At 50.5% G+C, this 24,216-nt stretch overlaps 2 protein-coding genes across 5 annotated transcripts in view; one reads left to right on the forward strand and one right to left on the reverse strand.

The window, feature by feature from the left end:
• Window positions 1-334: 334 nt before the first annotated feature.
• NCSTN (nicastrin) lies at window positions 335-15,101 on the reverse strand. The gene is given in 18 exon segments (NM_001313840.1): window positions 335-1,130; window positions 1,690-1,902; window positions 2,128-2,282; window positions 2,502-2,589; window positions 2,844-2,849; window positions 2,851-2,940; window positions 3,031-3,133; window positions 4,457-4,629; window positions 5,326-5,403; window positions 5,563-5,667; window positions 6,321-6,473; window positions 6,820-6,929; window positions 7,156-7,306; window positions 7,970-8,115; window positions 8,536-8,657; window positions 9,152-9,275; window positions 13,531-13,635; window positions 15,008-15,101. Coding segments are annotated over 18 exon segments (2,130 nt in total). The 5' UTR covers window positions 15,093-15,101; the 3' UTR covers window positions 335-1,007.
• Window positions 15,102-15,192: 91 nt separating this feature from the next.
• COPA (COPI coat complex subunit alpha) overlaps window positions 15,193-24,216 on the forward strand; it is a 42,706-nt gene continuing 33,682 nt past the window's right edge. For 2 of the 4 annotated variants that reach the window (XM_038586347.1, XM_038586349.1), the window contains exons 1-4: window positions 15,193-15,346; window positions 17,952-18,065; window positions 18,244-18,317; window positions 22,261-22,341. In XM_038586347.1, the coding sequence (XP_038442275.1) occupies window positions 15,307-15,346; window positions 17,952-18,065; window positions 18,244-18,317; window positions 22,261-22,341 (309 nt within the window). In that variant the 5' untranslated portion in view covers window positions 15,193-15,306. Of the gene's footprint in view, window positions 15,347-15,877; window positions 16,101-17,951; window positions 18,066-18,243; window positions 18,318-22,260; window positions 22,342-24,216 lie in introns of those variants that run through there. The other 2 variants (XM_038586348.1, XM_038586350.1) reach the window with 2 other exon arrangements.

The raw sequence follows: 24,216 nt of genomic DNA on the forward strand, positions 1-24,216 counted from the left end.
GCCCCGAATCCTTCCGCGCTCGGGTAAATCGCACGCCATCACACGGGATCGCACCTGTTTCCCCCCCTCACCCCAACCGCGAGTCACTCAAGGGTCGGGCTGGTTCCCTCCATTTCTGTCCCCCAGCCCCGCGTCTCACACTGAACAGGGGCGCCTGTCAAACACCTGGTGGCTCTCACAGGAGGGACACCAGGGGCTCCAAGGCTCCCCGGGAGCCCTGCTTCCAGGACATGCACCGCTCCTGACAGAGCCTCACCCTCTGGGCCCCTGGGGACCCAGAGAGGGCCTGCAGTCCAGGGCACCCAGCAGCCCATGGAACAGTAATGCGTCCGGGTTACGTGGGACAGTCTGTTTTAATGAAAGTTGCTATTTATATATTTACACACATACACATGCGCGCGCACACACACAAAACAAAAATAGATATTACAGCTTAATAAAATTACAACTGGGCACTGTGGGCAGGCGGTGGGACACCCACCCAGCAGCGCCCCCCCGGCTGTGCCATCTAGGGGTCGGCAGACAGGACAGCAGGAGGGAGGCAGCGGGCATGGCCCAGATGGCCAGGCCTGCTCCTCAGGGCTTCCTTGGAGTCTGTTCCAGGCATTCGGCCTTCCTGTCCTTCCCGGTCAGGAAACAGGAAATGCTTGGGCACAGGGTAGGGTGGGGAGCAGGGGGCGGTCCTGGGCAGGATGGAAAGGGCAGAAGAGGGGCCGTAAGGAGGTCGTCAGGGTGTGCAGCTAGCAGTCCAACAGGAGCAAGAAGCTTCTCTGCCATCCCAGATCCTGGCGGGGGTGGGACCCAGGGGAACCGGGAAGGGGGAGCCGGAGAGGACAGGTGACTTGTTTCTCCCTCCCCATCTCTTTTGGGCAATTCCACTTCTTTACATTGACTGCAGGCTGAGCAGGCCCACGGAGGCTCTGGTGACAAACTACTGGCTATGTCCCCATGGGACAAGTGATCCAGGACCTCAATGGGGGAGCTGGCAGGAAAAGCTGGGTTCCTCTTCAGTAAGACACAGCTCCTGGCTCCCGGGGGGCAATGAAAAGGACATCAGCCTTGGCGTTGATGCAGTAGGTGACGACGAGAGAGAAGACGAGGATGCCGAAGCCCACCATCAGGGTGATGAACTGCGGGGGGCAGGGAAGGACAAAGGTGCTCTCAGAACTCGACCCACTTTCATCAAATTCTGGAGCTGGCTCCAAGCACCGAGTCCTGAGCAATCATAAGTAACATCTTCCCAACAGGGAGCCTGAGTCTCTCCATTTGGAGAGAGAAGGGATCCCTGTTCTTCCTTCCACCTTGTCTTAGATTTTAAGCATCTTGAAGTCAGGACCCACGGCTTTGACTCTCTGGAGGCTGTTACATCACTGACTTCCCCTGACACGGACTCCGTAGCTGTGGGATCCCACATATCCCAGCGCCGGCAGGTGGGAATGCTGGCTGGGAGTGGAGCCGTGGGGGGCCCGGGGTGAGGCGCACCTCCTGGGAGCCTGTCTCCGGCATGCATGCACACCAGAACTCTGTGAAACGGGCTTCCTAATGGGGCATGCGGGCTGACGGGGGACAGAGCTGCGGGAGGTTTCTGTGGCAATGTGGGGCAGATGGGACAAAAGAGGGGGTGTGAGGCAAGAGGCAGCAGAGGACAGGGTAAGGCGACCTCCGATCTCCAGGGCCCTTGCGGCTCACCTCCAGCTCTCTGCTGGCGATCAGAAATATGCGGGCCCGGATGTCTTTCCAGCGGCTCTCGGTCCACGTGGAGTACTCGGTGGAGCCCCACTGCCTCAGTTCAAAGGCAGGGGACAGGGCCCTGGCCAGGCGCGCTGTGGAACGCACGCAGTGGGGCAGCCGGTCCGTCTCGTTGGAATTCAGGGGGCCCTGGACCCACGCGTACTCATACAGCTGCATGGAAACGCGGGCCATGGTGGGGGCCGAGGCGATCCTCCCTCACCCCAGGCACGGGGGGCCTCTACCCAGGCTGCAGCCTCCCCAGCAAGCCAGTCCAAAGGGCTGCATCCCTCCACCTCTCCATCCCAGCCCCCTGGGGCCCTCTGGGCCTAGGATGTTCTCGGACCTCCCTGGGGGAAAGGGGCCCTGGGGGGACCTCCCACACCCACTACCACTCACGTCCTTGTTTTCATTGGGAACTTTACTTGGATCCTGGCACTGCTCTCGGGTGAGGTCGACCACCTGGCCAGTCAGATTTGCCAAGGCGTACTGGACCACGTAAGTGGTGTTGGTGGGGCTGGAGACGGCGATGTAGTGCTGCAGAGGCCCGTCCCCTGAGCGGAGACCGCAGGGAAGGGAGGGTTGGGGGGTGGAAGGTGGATGCAGGCGGAAGACAGAAGAAGAGCCCACGGTGGGCAGGAGCCACAGAGAAGATCAGGAAAACGGATCCCACACGGATCAGGAGAAAGAAAAAACAGGGGAGAAGAAAAGGAGATAAGGGAAAACAAAATCCCCTCCTTGGCTGAGGGGTCATTCCTGCAGCAGGTGCTTACCCAAGTAGGACCGCAGGTCCTGCCTGAGGATGGACTGGAACCAGGAGTTGTTGGCTCTGACCAGGAAGCCGTAGAGCAGGCGGGTGACCTAGGATCGGGAGTGAGAAGAGACAGCCTTGTGCCCCGGGGCCCAGGGAGAGTTCTCCATGGAGACCCTGCTGGGGGCTGGGAGCTGGGGAAGCAAGGCCGGCTCACCAGGGCACAGACGAGGCCCAGCCAGGGGTCCTAGGGCATTGGGGATCTGCACTGGGCTCTCACGTTTGGGAGAAGAGGCAAGTGACAGAAAGAATGGGGCAGCGGACGAGGGAGGAGCCGGAGGGGAGGCAGGGTCCATGCTCTTACCGTGCCGGGGGTCGGCCTGAATGGTGTCGCTGAAGTTGGTTCCTCCCGCAAGCTGGTACAGGGCACGTCCCACCACCGTGGCCACATCTGCCAGGGCCTGCGGCAGGTGAGCGGGCGCTGAATGGCCACCTCTTCTCACCTCGGTACGGCCGTGCCTCTCCGCACCCCCCCCCAGCCCAGGGGCTACCTTGGCAGTGTCTGTCACAAAGTTCAGGTCCTCCTCAGGGCTCTGCGACTCCGGGTAGCTCACGTTAATGCTCTCTGCGGTGTCGTAAATGCTCTGGTAATAGCTGCCGGGAGAGCCACCGTGAACGTCGGCGTGAGCGTCGGCCACACTTGGGCGGCCCGCCCGGCCTCCCCCACAGGCCCTTCCTGCCGGAGCCTGCTTGTCTCTTCAACTGCCAGGGGGAAGGAAGAGACGATGAGGCTTCCGTACTAAAGACGGCGTGGGGACCGGAGATGGGAGGAGAGAGGGAAACACAAGGACCTTCCTGACAGACAAGGTGGGAAGGCGCATAGATCCCTGCGGGTGTCTCCCTGCCTGGGAGATCTCCAACCAGAAGACACGCTTCCGCACTGTTTGGGCTGGAGACCGCAGGATGGCGGAGAGGACTTTCGGGGGCACGCCCCCATCACCTGAGCTCCTGACGGTTTCAATGAACATTAACGTTGAGGGGGGCGCAGAGGGAGATGAGGGGTCTGCTCCCAGACGCACAACACTGCGCTGGGTCAGCCACCCTATGCTCCTCGGGGAGCCCTGCGGAGGCGGGTCTCAGAAAGGAAGCCAGGAGGAGCGCTCCCAGCCTTCAGCACCAGTCCTTGCCGGCCTGCACAGAACCAGGCTTGATGTCTGCAAATGAGGACTATCCCGCCCCCCAAAGTGCTGCAGAGGTCAGGCAGGGAGGAAAGGGCTGGCCTCGGGTACCGCAGCATCCCTGCCCTAAGCGGATGGGAAGGTGCTGCTAGGCTGGGGTCAGAGGACCAGAGCTTTCGCATTTTTACTCAGAAACCCATCTGACTCCTGGCAGAGGGAAGGGAAGCTGGGGGCCTAGCAGTCTAGCCCTAGTGAGAAGTCCCCTCTTAGCTCCAGGCTTAGGTTAGCAGCAGCTTGGGGCGCCCAAAACCAGGAGAGGGACCCACAAGGCCTCCCCCCTTATCTCTGGAGTGCCTTCATCTGTAGGGGACACTTGTACCCCAACAACAAGAACATGCTATGGAGCAGAGTACAAAAACTGTCTGCCGGCAGTGCAGCGCTCCAGGCGGCCCCAGACCAGCGGCAGCCCGTCCTCCAGCCACGGGCGCTCCTGTTGGGGATGCTGCCCTCTGCTGGCGGCCCCAGGGACCCAGGCCTCGGGAGAGCTGGGGAGACCGGCCAAGCAAGGATGCTCTGTGCCAGGGAAGGCTGGGCGGGGAGCCTGTTCTCTCAGATGACAGCAACCTGCCTACATGTGAGCGGGCCACTGACCAAGAACACAACTGACCCGGCATCTGGACAGGGGAGCGTGGTGATCTTTCTCGACACAGAACTCTTCCCCTCTATGGACCCCAGACCTCAGAATAGAGTCGAGTCTATTCTCTCCTAGAACGACAAGAACGCAGCCTGGGTAACTTACCGGTTATGGAAGACCGTGGAGTGGTCCGCAAGAACGACGCCGGAGATGTTCCGGGCCCGAAGGAAGCGCTGCAGGGAGGACGGTGGGAGGGGCTGGGACTGGTTCAGCCTCCGGAGCTCCACGGCAGGGACTCCAGCACCACTTCTCTCCAGGGTGCTCAGGAGGGCCTCCACCTGGTGGGGGGGATTAGCACAGGGAGGCTGGAGGGGGTCTCTTCGAGGCCCACCCTGCCCCCTACCTCAAGTCCCCAGCTTGGGGAGCTGCCCACAGCCCTCCTGCACCCCCATTCCTCAAGCCTTTGGGGTCGAGGCTGAGTGTCCTGCAGCTCACAGTCTCATCCTCACAGATGCTCAACTTCCTACTTGTGCAGAATCGGAGGAGCACGTTGATACCACAAAACTACACTGAATGCCACAGGGGAGCCCAGAGCAGAGTGGATGTGGACACTGGAATGGCAGGAAGACCACTTCGGGAGAAAAACAGGCCTAAAGCAAGACCCTGAGAGGAATGTAGCGAGGATGTGGAGGACGATCCAGGGTGCAGAGTCTAACACAGCCAGGACACGGGCTGGGCAGCCTGGACAACTGGACCCATGGGGCCGCAGGGAGAAAGGAGCTAGTCACCCCCCATCCACTGCTAGGGTACCGAGGCAGAACTGCCTGTCTCAGGGACGCAGACACACGGGCTGAGCTCCAGTTCCTCCCCAGGAGCTGTGACAGCCACGCTGTTCATCCTTCAGTGGCTGCCTAACCCGAGGTCCTGCCTCACAGGCCCTGGGGGCTGAGGAGTGTGGGGGGACAGGGCCTGGGCAAGGGGTGCCCGTATTCTGAGTTGTTGAAACATGAAGTGAGGAAGCATGCTCAGATTACCTGATTCTGTACAGACTCGTTTTTCTGAGACATGGGGTCTGTGTGCATCCAAAGCTCTAGTGAATTTCTCAAAGCCACCTGGGGGAAGATGAGGAAGCAAGAGTCATCACCTGCGTCCACCGTGGCCCACACCCGGAAGAGAGGAGTGAGGGCAGAAAAAGGTCAAGCAGAGAGGTGTGGCCCCAGCAGCGGGACGTGAAGGAGGAGGGAAGGGGGAGATGGACACGTGCTGCACACCTGTCCCAGCTCCACGAATGAGTCAATGTTCTCTAACTGCACAGGGAACTTGCCCTTCTCCATGTCGTAGACCATTCTTGAGCTGCCAATGTAGTCAAACGTTTCCTGAGAGTAAAGATGGGTGGGAAAGGGAGCAGAGATGCCCAAGGGTCAGGGCAGGCTCCGTCCCGGAGGCCAGATCACCCAGGCTCCAGGCGCAAAGGCGTCAGCCTCATGTCGGCTCAGGCAGTCACGTGACTTCACCCTCCTCCTTACCCTGCCTCCCAGCTGTGACTCTCCCTCACACGTGTGTATCACAGGACTTCTCGAGCCCAGAAAGGAGGAGGGCAGCCTTGTCACAGGCCCGAGGCGAACATCAGCTGTCATGTGTCTGCTCCTAGCCTCACCCTCCCCTCCGCCGACTCAGCCACGGCTGCTGTTCCCTGATTCCAGGGCCAGGCTGTGGTGGCAGTGGGGAGAGGCAGGAGCCTCAGGGCCCTTGGGTGGGAACAGCAGTAAAAGGGGCCAGAGAATAAAAGTAAATGGCTGCCTCCAAAAGATCACCAGGAGGGGAGTGAGGGGACTGGCTGCGGCACGATTGCAGGTCAGGGTGCAAAGGCTTCCTAAAATATGGACTCAGCTTGGGAAACAGATGGAGACACACCCAGGAGCTCTCTGCCAAGGTCAAATGCCCAGATCTTCCTCAAACAATAGCCACGCCTACAATGACCCTGCCCGCGGTCCCGCCTTCCCCCACCCCCCAGCCAAAGAGCCCATACCCCTTGGAAGAAGACGAACATGACATTGCGCGGAAGGGTGGCCACATCAGGGGCCTTCTGCAAAGCTTCAGCGGCAGCCAGCTGGGTGACGAAGGAGGCAACGGCGCTCTCTGCCCCTGGGGCCACATTCCAGAAAAAGGAACGGCTGTCCAGCTGGGCACAGCAGAAAAGACAGGGGAGAAAGGCTGTGATAATGACAATTAGGACAAGGCCCTCCAGGCCCCCAGCCCCGTCCAGCCAGAAGAACGAGCGTACCCTGGGATGAGCCCAGGCCCCTCTCCACGGGAGGCGCCCCCCCAGCCCCCGAGCCCCATCCAGCCAGGAGAACGCGCATATCCTGGGATGAGCCCAGACCCCTCTCCACGGGAGGTCCCCTGGCTCCTCTCCATGGGAGCCCCCCCCACTGCAGAACTCTGGGAGCTGGCGTGCCTACAAGAGGCCTGCCGCCCGCTGTCCGCCAGCTCTGTCCTGTCCACCCTGACCTGCGGCCAATGCTCACCCGGGTGGCAGCAACCACAACCCTGTCGTCAGGCTCCAATGCCCCAGATATATTTATAGGCTTAAGCAGGCTCCATACGTTGTAGTCGGACAGGGGGTCACAGACGATTTCTGAGCAGGACACAGGGAGACAACAGAAGTAAGGGAGACCGCAGCACACACGGGGCCTGGAAGACGCTGCTGCCCAAGGCCCCGTGGACCATCTCCCCTACTATTTAGATTCGTCTCTGCTTCTCCCACCGCACGCTCGCTGCCCATGCTCTCTCCTTCCCTGAGGTTGTCCCTCCGACATTCCCTGCTCCCCCAGGACACCTGCCCTGCCTCGGATCCGTCCCACCTGGGTTGATGCTGAAGGTGCTCTGGATGGAGCTGCGCCGCATGCAGGTGACAGTGCTGATGACGGCATGCATGTGGGAGAAGAGTTGCATGGCGCACAGCGGGAAGGTGGGCACGGAGCCATTTGGACTCAGGTTGTGATCGTGGTAGCACTAGAAGGGAGATGGAGCCCACTGAGGCAGCTTGCGTGGAATCCCGCCCACACTTCCCAGAAGGAGGGCCTGGCTCCATCTTCCCGATGCCACCCTCACATTTGTCCCTGAGCTTCCATTGTCTTGGGACAAAACCAGGGTATATGAGGCCCCAGAGCAAACCTCACCAAGAGGCATGAAGGGGCCCAGACTCTATGACTTCATTGGGGACAGATGACACAACCCTATCCCGAACGGCCCAGCCCAGGTTCCTACTGTGATCTGATGTAAAGAGCAGTGTAACTTTGGAACAAACCTCTTAACTGATATGCATGTAAATACCAAGAAGCTAAACCAGGATCAGAGATTACTGCAACTAAAAAGCATGTCAGAAGTGTCTGAACTGAAACTTCAATTCCTAGTCTTTTTATCATGTTCACAGCTCCTAACTAGGGCTCTACACCTATTTCACATCAAACACCGTTTACATTTTCTTCCAGCCGTCAACACCATAAGAGCAGGCAGGACAGAAATGGGAAAGAAAACGTGAGAAAAATAAATGTGGTGGCTCTTCTTGCAGCAGCTTCCAGAGGGCATGCTGGTAGATGTGGTCCCTCCCAACAAGCAAAGAGCCTACAAAACTTCTCTGTGCAACTGGAATTGCTACGAGCTGGCAGTCAATACCTGCTTGATGACCTTGGTTTCATTCTCATCTTCAAGAAGGAAAATGGGGAAACTGAAGTCTTCATAAGCCAAGCCATCGCCCAAGGGGTTCCACTGGATTTCTCTGCAGTGAGCAAATTCTGGTCCGTAGGAGTTGGAGTAAACGCCTGAAGGAGTGGACGGGGAGGACAGGCTGTTGGGACACTAAGCACTTAGGGACTGAGTGAGGGAGAAAGGCTAGGTAGGATACCAGGGTTGACCAAGAGTCTCGGAGGAAAAGGTGACTCATGGAAGCATCAACCTGTCACCACCTACAGTAAATCAGACAAAGCTATCAGGGAGCCCGAGGCTGGGTGATTAGGGATCTTGGTATGTGACAGAAAAGGAGGATAGAAGGGAAGTGAAAGAAGGGGAAGTGCCAGAGTGAGGGGATGAATGGCACAGAGAAACACTATCCTCTATATGGGAATCAGTGGCCCCCACCGCACACGGACAGACGCATGCCCTCAACTCCTCCAAAGATGTGAGGCCGAAGCAACAGCGAGCTCTGGGTGACAGGAGGTCCCCTGATCCTTTGGGGCTCTTACCAAACCCATCATTAGGACACTGCACACTGGGAGAGAAGCCTGCTGTGGGACTGGGTTTGGCCACGGACACTGCCAGGCCAGCAATTCGGCTGGTTCTCCCTTTCAGCTTCTCCATCAGATTCCTGGAATAGGGAGGCAACACCATGAAGAAAGATGGACAGGTTATCAGAGGCCCAATATCTTGCCCCCAAGGATGGAAACAAATGGGGAACTAATGGAATCCAACCTGTTGACTCCTTGTCTGCCTAAAACTAACGTAACACTGTGTGTCAACTATACACATTAAAAAAAAAAAAACCTAACCCCCCCACAACCTTTGACTCATTTCTTGCGTTCTCCGCCTCTAACTCCTAAGTGAGGACTATGATGCAACCTGAGCTCAGGGTTTAATCTCTGAGGGACCCTATGGACCCCTCCTTCCTCCCTGGAGCTCTATTTATAAGGTCACCAAGATGATTCCTTTGCAAGTGCATATTTTCTCCTGCGACTCACTCCCACCCCTGCCCCGACCAGAGCTGGGCAGCCAAAGGATGTTTCCATTCACAGGGGTGAGGACAATCCCTCAAATCTTCCCCTCTTTGGCCATGGTTTCCCAGCAGCCACACACAGCCCCTACCTGGTGAAGAGCGCGCCCTCCAGCAGAACCACGTACGGAGGGTTGGGGCCGTCGGTCAGCACCCACTGCAGGTCCTCTTCCTTCTCCACGACGTGGATGACCCCCGTGTCCCCGCTGACGGAAGCTGCCAGGATGGAACGGGTCACATTAAAGCTCTCACAGCTGACGATTTTGACTTTGCTTCACTGATTCTGCAGATCGTTTATCCCCCAAACGTGGCACAGGACGTTGGATGAATGCCGCCATCGCCAGCCTTAGACTTGAACTGAAGGCTGAGTCACCTGGCTCTGTCTGAGGGCCACCAGAGAGCCCAAGAAGTCTACTCATTAGAGGTTTCATTCGCTAAATCTCAGAAAGGTTGTACGATCGTTTTCTTGCCCTCTTCCTTCAACCTCATTTGGCCATACATTGAAATTTCTAGAAAGCAGACACCAAAGTTTTCAAACCTGTATTTTCTCTAGGAAATGGCAGGTTCTAGATTCCTAAATCTAGTTCAAAGTTCTAGCACGAATCTTCTTTGTGAGAACACATGTGTAGACTCCTTTGGCTTCTTTTATTTTCCAAAGATTTAATTTATTTATTTGACAGAGACAGAGAGTGAACACAAGCAGGGGAGGGGCAAAGGGAGAAGCAGGCTCCCCACTGAGCAGGGAGCATGACGTGGGGCTCAATTCCAGGCCTCTGGCATCATGACCTGAGCTGAAGGTAGATGTTGAACCGACTGAGCCAGATGCCCCCTGGGTCTCCATTCCTTTGCCCTATTTGGGAATGACTTTACTTGCTTTTAGCCAGTTTTAGGTAAGGTTAATCAAGAACTTTGAGGTCTCTAGAAGACGGCTTCCCAACTGATGGGCTTTGCTAGATTAGCAATGAGATGATACTGACCTCCCCCTCATTTCTGGGGACCTAGGTTTTCCAAAGGCCCTAGACTGGTCACCCCCAGCAGACTCATCCATTACCCCAGGATGCCCTACAAATATCATCCATTTCCATATATGCCAGGATGCCACACAAATAACATTTTCTATGTGTCTCAAGAATGACAAAGATTGGGAAGCACTGCAGTAGAGGATGGGCGGTTCACAGTCCTGAATGCCTGTCAAGTCCCTAGTGATTCACGTAGAGACATTCTACGGTCTCCCCATGAGCCTTCAACCCAGGGAAAATTGGATGTGTTATTTGCATATTGTCTTAGAGCAGTAATTCTTGACTCTGGTTGTGGAACATTTTGTGGAGTTTTAAAAAACAGGTACTTGGGCTTCATCTCAGATCTACTAAATTAAAGTCTCTAAAGCTGAAGCCAAGGTATGTGCACTTTCCAAAGTTGCTACATATAGTGTTTTTTTTTTTTTTTTTTTTTTTTAAAGATTTATTTTAGAGAGACAGAGAGCCAGCAAGCACACATGACTGGGAGGGGCAGAGAGAGAATCTCCAACATATTCCACGCTGGGCGTGGAGCCTGACACAGGACTCAATCTCACAGCCCTGAGATCACAATGTGAGCCAAAACCAAGAGTCTGACACTTAACCAACTACACCAGTTAGGCGCCCCCATATGGTTATTATACGAAGCCAGTCATGAGAATTATGGTTCTAGGTCAAGGCCGTGAAATATTTCTAACTGGCACGACACAAAAACTTTACCCACATTCTGACCTCCAGCCAAGTAGGTTTCTTTTGTGGAAACTGGTAAACTGTAGACATGGAAGCAAGTCCCCAACCTTCAACTATGTCTTACACAGAATAAGTACCTAATAAGTTCATGAGAGATGATAATAATAAACTTAAGAGGAATATCAGAATGTGGATTGGCTACAATAAAGATCTAGCTATGAAATGGCAGTTCTCATTTCAATAAAAGGCAACAGTCCTTGCCACATGAATCACCGAAAAAGGAAAAGCTGTTCAGGCAAAACAATGTGTATCACTGCAGGCCCAAGGAGCACACAGAGAAGACGAGCCAGGAACGCTGGAATGAAACATCTGGATTCTAATCTGGATTGCAGTTGGTGACTGTGTAGTCTGGAGTAGCTTGCTCACTTTCTCTGGGCCTTTGATGAGGAGAAACGTTCTCAAGCCTTATTCATCTTATATAGTGGAGGCAGATTAAAAAAGGAAAGGAAGGAAGGAAAGGAAAGAAACCTACATAAAGCCTCCTCTGAGCACTTTTAAAGAGGCCAAAAGGGGCACCTGACTGGCTCAGCCGGTAGAGCATGTGACTCTTGATCTCTGTGTTGGAGGCTGGAGCCCCATGTTGGGTGTAAAGATTACTTCAAAATAAAATCTTTAAAATAAATAAAAGGAGCCAAGAGAAGCAGAGCATTATAATTAGAAAATCAGACCTACATCTTTTTTCCTTAAGTTTATTGTGCTAGCAATCCTAATTAAAGAGGGTGTGGCTTGCTGGGGATGGACAAATGTGAAGTAAGACTTAGAAGAAGTTGAAAAGGAGACAAGCTCTCCATGAGGAAGTGGCCAGAGTCCAACCCCACCCCTCTCGTTTCTCGTACTGGCACTTGGCTTACTTCTACAGGCTACTGCTTTGCTTCCTACAGAGCTGCTCTAAGAACATGAAGCAGAATGACTCATTCCAAAGAGGTTATCTTAGCACACACCTCTGGGAGGATGGGGGCCCTAGCCTTTTGGCAGGAGAGTGGAGCTCCAGCAAGCCCAGCAGTCTGATCTCAGCCCACACTGGACCTGGCTCTCCTCCACCCACAAATCCAGTTTAAGAATGATGTCCAGGGATCCCTGGGTGGTGCAGCAGTTTAGCGCCTGCCTTTGGCCCAGGGCGCGATCCTGGAGTCCCGGGATCGAATCCCACGTCGGGCTCCTGGTGTATGGAGCCTGCTTCTCCTTCTGCCTATGTCTCTGTCTCTCTCTCTGTGACTATCATAAATAAATTTTAAAAAAATCAAGTCTTAAAAAAAAAAAAAAAAAAGAATGATGTCCGGATATTTTATTCGGAACTGTCTGGAGCCAGTTAATCTACCTCCAGAGCGTTCTGTGACAAGGACACAGCACAATTAACACAGAGTACAGCTCTGGGAAGGATGGGTCCTCCCCAGTGTGTATCCTCCTACCAATCTGGAAGGTTTCAGGCAATCATAGAACTCCTGGGACCACGCTGCTTATGCAGCATCATCAATTAGAGTCTATACAAGGTAGTTTGACTTTCAGCTTTGTGCACATGTATTTTAGCTTTTTTTACAGGTATTGAAATTCATACGTAACCAATTTAATGATGAAGCAGCCAAGATCTGGGGTGCCTGGGTAACTCTGTTAAGGGTCTTCCTTTGGCTCAGGTCATGATCTTAAGGCCCTGGGATTGAACCCCATGTTGGGCTCCCTGCTCAGTTGGGAGTCGGCTTCTCCTTCTCCCTCAGCTGCTCCCCACCCCACTTATGGACTCTCTCTCTCTCTCTCTCTCAAAAAAAAAAAGGCAGCCAAGACCTGACTCTAAGTTTCCTGCTTACTGCCCAATTACATTCTGACAGAGCAACTATTCACAGAAGAACAATATCTGAAGACTGAAGACAGCAGGTGAAGCAGCAGAGGAATCAGGCTTTCTCCCCTTGCATAGTTTTATAACCATATTGTCACGGTGCCCTGTTTTGGGCATAAAGGCAAATCTAAATGCTTTACTAATTCCTCTTGCAACTGTTTGGCTTTCTCAACGTCTTCTCTTCAAAGAGTCCACTGCCTTAACGAAGCCCATTTTGGTTCCAAAAAGATTATTCAGAGTGCTGGTGACAGTGGGCTCCATAATATACGAGGCTTCCTTTTCCTTAGAAGACAGTAGTTTTCTACCTTAACTAGTGGATGGTTAAGAGTCCCGGCTTAGAACTTGGACCATGAGGCTCAATTCCAAGTTTCATCACTTAATAGCATGATGATCTTGGAAAAGTTACTCAACTTCTCTCAGTTTCAGTTTTGTGATTTGTAAAACAGGGCTAATAAGTGAATCTACTCCATTGGGGCTGAGGTGGTTAAACGAGATGCTCTAGAAGAAGCTTAAGTATGCAGCATTTACTCATTATCTTCCCTGACTTGACAAACGGTTCTCTATCATCTCCTACACACGTGGACTAATTTGTGTGCTGAGACTCTGAAGCAATAACGCGGATCTTGGGCAGCCCAGGGGGCCCAGCAGTTTAGCGCCGCCTTCAGCTCAGGGCGTGATCCTGGAGTCCTGGGATTGAGTCCCACGTCGGGCTCCCTCATGGAGCCTGCTTCTCCCTCTGCCTGTGTCTCTGCCTCTCTATGTGTGTCTCTCATGAATAAATAAATAAAATATTAAAAAAAAAAAAAACCTAGATCTTTATACCGAGGGCACAGAAATACCAATGGCCACAAACACAAATCCAACCTCAACTCACACTGGCAGCCAATCTGGTGAGTGGCATTGAGCAGACGGACACAAGGAGCTGTTTTATTTAAGGAGATGTAGATCTTCCTCTCCACTGAATTGCCCCTGCAGAAACCTGATAGGAAGATAAAAAGAGAGTTAGGAAAAACCAAGAGATATTGCCAGTATCAAGTCATTTGCTCGCTGTACGGCTTGGGTATATCACACTTTCTGAAATGGGGCTAACTAATGTCCACTCTTCTCATGTCCTGGACGCGGTATGGGGGGGACAGATGAATGCACCCAGCTGGGTGCCAGAGAGTCATTACAAATTTCACTTAGGGCAACTGATATCAAAGCTAAAAGCAAGCAAGCTTCACTTCCTAAAGGAGAAGCACGAAACCTCAGGATGTACCAGCTTCTGGTCCCGGACGGGCCAGCACGCTTCTGCTTCCTATCCTGTATGTCTGTATCTACCTACTTAACAAAAGGATGCCAGGGCCAAGAATGGAGATTACAATAAAAAGCTTTTTGAGGGGCAGCCCGGGTGGCTCAGCCGCCTTCAGCCCAGGGCGTGATCCTGGAGTCCCGGGATCGAGTCCCACGTTGGGCTCCCTGCATGGGGCCTGCTTCTCTGCCCCTCTCTCTCTCTCTGTGTCTCTGATGAATAAATAAAATCGTAAAAAAAAAAAAAAAAAAAAAAAAGCTTTTTGAGGCATGTTTGCAGGAATCTGGGCAGAATTGGGAGCAACCTCCTGCCACAGATCCACCAGTCGGTGTGCCAGCCCTCGGTCCCCGGTATGTGGCTGCGGGGTGGGGCGACCGACTATCCTTTCTCCTCCGGGAATCTTCAGAGACAGCGCGAGCTTGGGGGCAGGTAGTGACGGTCGGTCGCATCCAGGAGTGTTTGCATCTTAGGGCTTGGCCCACCCACCCAGCAAGGTCTACACCGCGGCATTCGAGCGCCTAAACCAAGCCTCCAGCGCCTCCAGTTCCTTGAGTCGTTCGTTCGTTATTCCGCGGTCTCAGCGCTTAGGAGCAGCCACGGCCACCTTCGTCCCACTTTACTGATGAGACAAACGAAGGCAAAACGCAGGGACGCGGGTTTCGGCGGCACCGCACGCAGAGAGCCAGGCCGCGTCCACCTCGAGCGGCCCCCGAGCTCTCGCGGCAGCTGGAGCGACACCTGTCCTGGCTGACAGGTGGGTGCGGAGGAGGGAGGAGGAGGGAGGAGGAGGGAGGTGCAGGGAGGTGCAGGTGGAGGGAGCGCTCAGGTGAGACGCTCCCAGGACGTCCAGGGAGAGGCCCGGGGAGGACCTGGGGAGACACGGCGCGCCGCGGGGGGCGGGGGGGGAGGCAAATCGGGGGGAACGTCTGTCGCGGGGACGAAAGAGAAAGAGGATTCACAGGGCGCGGGGACCAGAGGGGGGCCCGGCCGGCGGCGCTCGCGGCCTGGCCCATCCCGGCGCTTCTGCGCACGCACCGCAGCTCGCGCGCGGAGGACTCACCCGCCAGCAGGACGCAGAAGGACACCAGGCGGAGAGGACTCCGACTGCCCGGGCCGGCCGCGGAGCCGCCCCCAGCCGCGGCCATCTTGCCTCTGGGCCGAGCGGAAGCCGCCCCGCCACGCCCCGCCCCTTCCGGGCGGCCGGCTTCTCTAGGCCGCCGCCGTCTCTGTGGTCCGGAGGTGGGGTGGGTGGGGGCGCCTGGGACCGGAAGTTCGTGTCGGCGGAGCTTCCGGGAGCCGCGGCGGAGCGGCGCTGACGTGGAGGGAGCCGGGGGCGGCCGGCCGCGGCGGGCCTGAAGGATGCTAACCAAATTCGAGACCAAGAGCGCGCGGGTCAAAGGTAGTGGCGCGGGCCCGGGGGCGCTGCGGGCGCGGGGGGTGGGCCGCGGCGCTGTGGCGGGGGGCGAGAGAGGCCGAGCGGGGCCCGGGGCCCGGGGGGCGGGGCGGGCCGGCCTGGCGGGGCTTCTGCTGCCGCTTTCTCCGGAGCGGCCCGGGGGTGCGCGCGGCTGACCTCCGAGGCCGCCTCGGCCTGCCCCCGGTGCCCCCCGGTGCCCCCCGGTGCTCCCCCCGGGTCCCCCCTCCTGGGGCCGCCGCTCGCGGCTTTGCTCCCGCCGCCCGGGCCGGCGATGACCCTGCGGTGACCCTGCGATGTAGGGAGCGGGCCTGGGGCCCTGGGGCCCTGGGGACCGGGCCTGCAGGCGTCCCGCTCGCATCCAGGTTCAGCGTTTGCTCGAGCTCGGCGGCGCCACGTCCACGTCCACGTCCGGTGCCTCCCACGGACCGTGGTTTCCTGCGAGGCCCGCGACCCCGGTGAAGTCTGTACGGTTGCCGCGTGGACACCTGCAGTTAGAACTTCAGATGAACCGCGAAGGGATCCCCGAGTACTGTCCGCTGTTAATCCGACCTTTAAGTTTAACGCGGCGTCTTCATTCTTGTTCCCTAAATAATGGCAACGCCCAGGCTTTGAGTTATTAGCAGAGGGAGGCTGCGGGCAAAGTGGCAGGAGTGGCCGGAGTCGCCGAAGTCGCAGTAGTCGGTCCCTTAGGATGTCAGAGGGGGAAGGACACAGAAGTAAGGTCTTGAGATGTTGAAACGTATGTACGTACGTCTGGAATATTGAGTAAGATGCAGTAGAACAAGGTGTATGGGAGCGTGGGTGTTTGGAGTCCCACGGGCTGGCTTGCTTGCTCTGGAATCCTGAACATCCCGCAGCAAGAAGTATGATCTTGGGGGACCTACTTAAGGTTCCCGAGCCTCTACTTTCTCATCCCTAAAATGCAAATAGTTTTCTCTTACAGAGAGAATTAGAATAAGATAATCAGGGGATCCCTGGGGGGCTCAGCGGTTCAGCACCTGCCTTCGGCCCAGGGTGTGACCCCGGGGTCCTGGGATCGAGTCCCGCGTGAGGATCCCCGCATGGAGCCTGCTTCTCCCTCTGCCTGTGTCTCTGCCTCTCTCTCTGTCTCTCATGAATAAATAAGTAAAATATTTTTTAAAATTTTAGGTTAATAAAACAAAACAACAAATAACCAATTAACACCTGGGTTCAGTGACGTATGCAGATTCATATCTTTGAAAACCTGGTGAGACTGTAAACCCCTAGTCTTTTTGCAATCAGGTAGTATCTACAAAAATGTTAAATGCACGTTCGCTATTCCTGAGCAATCCTACTTTCAATCCTACTTTAGGGATCCATTGTCACTAGAATAATTTTAAAATGTGCTACAAAAAAAAAAAAAGAAAAGAAAGAATAATAAAAATAAAACGTGCTACACATTTGTGTTTTGCTGTTAGAAAGAATGAGGTTATGTTTATACATACTTAATGAGATCCAGGGTATATAGCTAAGCAAGAAAAGACATTGGCACAACATATTTCCATTTTCACAAAATGATAAGGTTTGCATTAGAAATCTGAAAGGAGGGGATCCTGGGTGGCTCAATGGTTTAGCCCCTGCCTTCAGCCCAGGGTGTGATCCTGGAGACCCAGGATCAAGTCCCACATCGGGCTCCCTGCATGGAGCCTGCTTCTCCCTCTGCCTGTGTCTCTGCCTCTCTCTCTCTCTCTGTCTCAGTCTCTCATGAATAAATAAAAAAAAAAAAAAAAAAAGAAATCTGAAAGGATACACTCCAGACTCTTAACAGTTGTTACTTCTGTAGACTTCCATTTCCAGTTGTGATGGAGTAAGAGACCAGAGTTACCTTTTCACCTTTAAACAGCTGCACAACTAAACAAAATTGTGAAACAAAGGTTTTCAGGTATGACAGGCAGTGTAGGAGAGTGATTCTTGAGAGAAGAGAAATAAGGTGACTCCTATGATTGTTTCTACCTGGAGAGTTTCCAGGCCGTGACATATGGGAGGGGGAAGAGCGCTGTGACCTCATGGAGGAGACAGTTTAGAGTTCAGGGAGGTCAGGACGGCTATAATTTGCTGGACAGAATAGCAAATACCACGTGGAACCCTCTGCAGGCCTTTGAGTCCTAATCTGCATATGCATGTGAGGAAATGACCCAAAGCCTGGGAAGGAACCTTTGGAGAGAAGGCAGAGTAATCTCCTGAACTCTCTTAGAGCTGGGAATAGTTTTGTGTTCCTGCTAGCCGGAATGGAAAGGCCTCCTGATACTTACTGCAAGGCGTCATCTCGAGACCTCAGGTGCTATCACCTTAATAGTGGTTCCAAATTAGACCTAGACTAAAGGCTCTTACGGACGACACTAACAAAACTAAAAGCACACTTTAAAACAAGTAACCTCACAATATCTTAAAACAAAGTTTATCTGTCTTTAAGGGAATATAACAAAAATCCAGTGCCTAACAGCATAAAATTCATAACGTCTGGCATCCAGTGAATTCCTAGGATTAACCGAGCTCTTTGTTTTCTTCTCTAAATTGTGGCCCATACTTAGCTAATTGGATCATTCCCTGTTTGTTTTTTCCTCCCTAGGGCTCAGTTTTCACCCCAAAAGACCCTGGATCCTGACCAGTTTACACAATGGGGTCATCCAGTTATGGGACTACCGGATGTGTACCCTTATTGACAAGTTTGATGAACATGATGGTAAGATAACAGTTTCTTGGAGAAAATTAAAGAACTATAAGTATTTATTGTCTTCTGGAGTGGTTTAAGCTTTAAGATTAAAGAATATGGAAGGACTGGATCTGAAAACTCCTGAATAAGAATTACCTTAGAGATTATACAGCTCTCTTAAACATATATTGCCTGCTTTCTTCCCCAGGTCCAGTACGAGGGATTGACTTCCATAAGCAGCAGCCATTGTTTGTCTCTGGAGGAGATGACTATAAGATTAAGGTACAGGGGCACCTGGGTGGCTCAGTGGTTGAGCGTCTGCCTTTGACTCAGGGGGTGATCCTGGGGTTCCGGGATTGAGTCCCACATCAGGTTCCCCACAGGGAGCCTGTTTGTCCCTCTGCCTATGTCTCTGTCTCTCTGTGTGTCTCTCATGAGTAAATAAATAAAATCTTAAAAAAAAAAAAAGATTAAGTTACAAGGGATCTGTTATGACTGGGAGTAAGGATAGGATTTGGGATTTGGCAATTATGGAAGGGACTAAAACCAGGATGTCATTCATACAAAGCTCAGGCTTCTGATGTTATCAGGGACCCTTACCCAGCAAACATTTACTGAATACTTACTGTGTGCCAGACACTGTATTATTTTTTGGGAATTCAAAAATAAATAAATGATCTCTGTTCTCAAGAACTTTTATCCTAATGGAGGAGATACACATATACCCAAAATAATAGACATATAGTTTGGTGGGTGATACAATAGATAATGAAAGTGAAATTGGGAAAGACAGTCCACATCCAAAGACAAAAAGGCATAGGTGACATACATAGGTGAATACATATGAGAAACAGTAATTTTGTGTGAATAAACTCTGAAGAAAAGGTGAGATAAGGGCCAGAAGATGAGAGGGGCTGGATCATGGGTACCTATTTGCAGTGCTCAGAAGTTTGGGTGTCATCATATAGATAACAAAGAGCCGTTATAGGGCTTTAAGTAGAGAAGCGACATCAGATTCGTTTTTTTTTAAAGATTGCTTGAGTGGTAGTATAGAGAAAGGATTGGATGAAGTGGACAAGCCTCAAGGCAAAGATGCCAATTAGGAGACCATTGTATAACCCAGTTGGTAGTTGGGCAGGACCTGACCTCAGGAGGTAGCGTTGCAGAATGGAGAGGTGGAGATGAGAGCTTAGGGAACGGCATCAGTGAGTCTGCTGGAGGGATGGTGGGGGAAACAAATGAGATGAAATTTATTGCAGATATCTAGCCTGGGTCACTGGGTGCCATTCATCAGGAAAGGAAAAACAAGGAGATATAGTTTCTGGAGTGTTGGGAGAGAGGATGGTGTCTTGGTCTGTTGGGGCTACTGTAACAAAATACCACAATGTGGGCGCCTTATAAACAACAGAAACGTCTCACGATTTTGGAGGCTGCAAGTCCAAGATTAGGGTGCTAGCATAGTCAGCTTCTGGTAAGGTCCCTCTTCTAGGTTGCAGATGGCTGACTTCTCTCTGTGTCTTCACATGGAGGAAGAGTGAGGGATCTCTGCAGAGTCTCTCTGATAAGGACACTAACCCCCTTTAGGAGGGCTCCACCCTCAGGACCTAAGCACTCCTCAAAGGCCCCACCTCCTCATTCCTAAACATTGGGTGGAAGGATTTTAACGTAAGAATTCTGGGCAGGACATAGACATTCAGTCCATAGCAGATGGGTAATGAATACTGTCTTGAAACATGAGTTTAAGGTATGTAAGGGGAAAAATGCACCTGTGCTGGAGTCCTCTCTGGGACCTGGCATTGTGAAGGAGGGAGCCAAAGCAGAGGTGGTATAAGGTATCCCTCTGGGATTATGTTGAATGGGAAGATAAGCTGTCATTTAAGAGCTAGAGGAAGTAGAGTTGTATAGGAAAGAATGATTTTAGAGGTTGGAGATGGAACAGGCAGAAGCCTGTGAGATGCCAAGGAAAGAGAGAATTTTGGGAAGGAGAAAGTGGTCGGAATAAGATACGGACCCAATAACCTTTGGATTGCTTAATTAGGAAGATCTTAGTGATCCGGCACCTTAACATAAAGTGAGGGAACAGAATATAGGAGATTCTTTGAAGAAGCTTGACTGATAAAGGCAAAACTAGAGCAAGAGGCTTGGAATATGTAAAAAAAAATCAAAAATTTCTTTTTACTTTACAAGATGTTTTCATTAAAGCATGTGTATCCAATCAAACTAGTGAAATTTACTTCACGAAAAAAGTTGACAGTTTTTTCAGAAGCCAGTTCAGAAGGTTATGCTTTAGATTACACAGCAGAACCGAGGTGACAGGCATGACAAGTGAGGGCTGCCCACAGAGAAAGGAGGTGTTAGGATTATAGGAAGGACAGTCCTGTTTCTTAGATTTTGGCCCTGCATCCTGGGCACAGCTAGTGGAGGCTCAAACCACCTGATAGAGACCTCAAAAGCTCTTAGGGATTTCACTTTATTGTAATATTTTTAATAAAGTATTTGTTATTTATATTGATGACCATTGACTATCCAGAATGGTTAACTTGGGTTCCTTTAATCTGTTTAAGAAAGGAAAGACTGGGTGACATTTAAGGAAAAAGATTTCCCCAAAAATCATATTTTTAAAAGAGGATTATTTTTCATTAATATGAAATGTCCACATAGATAGGCAAGTCAGTAGAGACGGAGGTAGATTAGTGGTTGTCTGAAGTTGGAGGGGTTGGAAGGAAATGGGGAGTCACAGCTATAGGGTATTGTTTTGAAGGGGATGATGATAATGTGTTCTAAAATTGGTGGTGATGATGGTGGCACAGCTCTGAGTGTACTAGAAACATTGAATTTTATATTTTAAATGGGCAAATTTGGGGGGATTTGAATTATTTCAGTAAAGCCATTAAATAAAGAAATTAGCTAGCTGGCAGGTGTGCGGTGTTACTACAGGAAGCCACAGATAGCCAGAGTTTAAAAACCCTTTAGGTCTTTATAAGAATTCATGTTCTGGAGTTTGGTAGAGGACTATAAAGGAGTCAAGATAGTTTGAAGCTGGAAATGTGGAAGTTTAGGACACTGAACTCTGTAAGGAGGAAAAAAGTTAAGAGAATGGTATTTATGATATGATCTAATTTCTGTGTGGCACTCAAACTCCATTGGGTACATGTATTTTATTTATACATAATTCAGCAGATGACAGTGAAAGTATTGGGATACTTTCATGTTTCGTGTTCTCTTTTCTCATTTCTACAAATACCTGTTGAGCACCTCCTCTAAGTGTTAGCTGCTGTATTAGGTACTAGGGAAATAGTGTTGAGCATGGTGGACAAGGACTCTGCCTTTAGGGATTTCACATTCTCGTTTGGACAATCATACTTTCAGGTTGTTTGAATTTGTTACAGGAAATGGTATTACCTTTTGTAATTTGCCCAAAAAATTGAAAAAAAAATTTTTTAAAAAGATTTTACGTATTTATTCATGAGAGACAGAGAGAGAGAGGCACAGACACAGGCAGAGGGAGAAGCATGCTCCATGCAGGGAGCCTGACGTGGGACTTGATCCTGGGTCTTCAGGATCAAGCCCTGGGCTGAAGGCAGCGCTAAACTGCTGGGCCACCTGGGCTGCCCTGAAAGTTTAAGTAAAAATAGTAACTAGTTAGTTTAGGGATGGTAGATTATAAGATAATTTTAAATGTTAAAAATATAGAAAGCCAAAAAGCCAACTGGTCTCGTAATTGTGCGCTTTTTGGGTGGTTTTCTGGATGGGAGTGCATACTTTTAGGTTTCTGGTCCTGGTTTAGCATCTTCCTCAGTTATGTGCATTGATATCTGCTACTTTGGTAGTTGGCTCAACTTTATATCTGAATATGATGTCTTTTTGGTTAGCTTATCCTAGCTGAGCGATGTAGTATTTTCCATAGTGACGAATTAAAGTCTGTCTGCCAAGTACAGACCATGAATATATGGTCATCATTTGCCACCAAGTTAGCAGTCTAAGTGAAGATGATGCCGTATGTTATATTATTGTTTCCTTTAGAGTCATGGTGTTTGTCCTACTTTTTTCATCCTGAGCTAAGGTAGTAGGTAATGTACTAGGGGGTCAGTGTTCAAGCTAAGAACACAATTATGCAGTAGAAAGAAAAGTTAAGCCCTGGATAAACCTCTTGTTTCATGTTATTAAATAGAGATGGCTTCTCCCCAAGCAATATACTATTGCTTACTTGGATTTCTCTTTGCAGGTGTGGAATTACAAGCTGCGGCGCTGTCTCTTCACATTGCTTGGGCATTTAGACTACATTCGCACCACATTTTTTCATCATGTAAGTAGCCATGGTGGCTCTAGTTGTAGAGCATTCTTCAGTTTCGTTGTGGGAATCTTCTACTTCTCAAGAAGCCATGCTTTGATAACAATTACTGGAGTTCTTTAAGTGGCTCTTCTAGACTCTGTGTGGTGTTGACCTTTCTGCTTTGTTTTCCTTCTGCAAAAGGAGGTACTCAGGGTTATATTGAATTTAACTTAATTGGATTCATTGGACTGTGTAAGGAAGACATTGGTTCTCTATAGGGAAAAGTAGAGATTTGATTTCAGGTTTCCTGAGCTAGTGAACGAAAGTTTACAGACTAATCCCATGTGGAGTGTTATTAAGTAGGTGGGTCTGGAGGGATGTAGAGGTTAGATGCCATTGTGATGAGCTAATGTTTTGAGGCACTAACAATCAATTCTATCCTAGGATTTTAGGCTATAGTAGAGGCTGTTCCTCTAGCCAGGCTTTCTACCCTCCTTGATCTGTCAGATATCCTAGAAGACAGATACTGATTTATATGTAGATTAGAGATTCCAGCCTCTTAATCCAGTCTATAATTCTATGCTATTAGATTTAATTTATACTGTTGTTTTTATTCTCAGTAAACCTTAAGTCTCTTGAGTTAAGTTAGAATGTAATGAAATAAGAGTTTCTAAGTATACTTTATTTTTTTGTAATATTAAAAAGAAATTAGGGTAAAATGATTGTAAAATTATAGCTAAAACATTTGAGAATGATTAGCCAAAGAGGCAAAATAATTATATTCTGAAAACTATAAAGCACTGATGAAAGAAATTGGAAATGACACAAAGAAATGGAAAGACATTCCGTGCACATAGTTTGGAAGAACAAATACTGTTAAAATATCTATATTCAAAAAAAATAAAATAAAATATCTATATTCCCCAAAGTAATCTAAAGATTTAATGCAATCCCTATCAAAATACCAGCATCATTTTTCACAGTACAAGAACAAACAATCTTAAAATTTGTATGGAACTACATAAGACCCCTGAGTAGCCAAAGTAATTTTGAAAAAGAAAGCTAGAGGTAAAAAGAAAAGAAAAGAAAACTAGAGGTATCACAATTTCAGACTTCAAATTTATTACAAAGTAGTAGTAATTAAAACAGTATGGTGCTGGCATAAAAATAGACACATTGATCATTGGAATAGAATAGAGAGCCCAGAAGTAAAACACACAATTATAAGGTCAATTAATCTTGGACAAAATAAAAATGAATATACAGTGGGACAGTCTCTTCAACAAATGGTCTTGGGAAAACTGGACAGCTACATGCAAAAGAATGAAACATGACCATTTCCTTTCACCATAGACAAAAGTAAACTCCAAATGGATTAGAGACCTAAACATGAGACCTGAAACCATAAAAATCCTTGAAGATGGTGCCTGGGTGGCTCAGTCGGTTAAGTGGCTGACTCTTGATCTCAGCTCAGGTCTTGACCTCAGGGTTGTGAGTTTAAGCCCCACATTGGGCTCCACACTGGTGTGGCACCTACTTCAAAACCAAACCAAACCAAACCAATTGTTTTTACATGTTATTTTCTGCTTCGGTTCCTGAGATGGGAATATTTTGAGACTGGATGGTCTGACAAGAAATCTGATCATAGAAGTTTCTTATAGAGGATCATATGGGAAGGGAGGGAAAAATAAAACAAGATGAAATCAGAGAGGGAGACAAACCATAAGAGACTCTTAATCATAGGAAACAAATGAGGGTTGTTGGGGGGGGTATGCGGTAATTGGGTGATACATTATATGTTAGTTAATTGAATTTAAATAAAGCAATAAAAATAACAATGTTCTAATCCTAGAGTTAGAGAAGACCCTCTCAAAGGATCTTAATTTACAGGACTAGTAGTGTATAAAT

The sequence above is a fragment of the Canis lupus genome, chromosome 38, assembly GCF_011100685.1.
Source record: "Canis lupus familiaris isolate Mischka breed German Shepherd chromosome 38, alternate assembly UU_Cfam_GSD_1.0, whole genome shotgun sequence".
Taxonomy (NCBI): domain Eukaryota; kingdom Metazoa; phylum Chordata; class Mammalia; order Carnivora; family Canidae; genus Canis; species Canis lupus.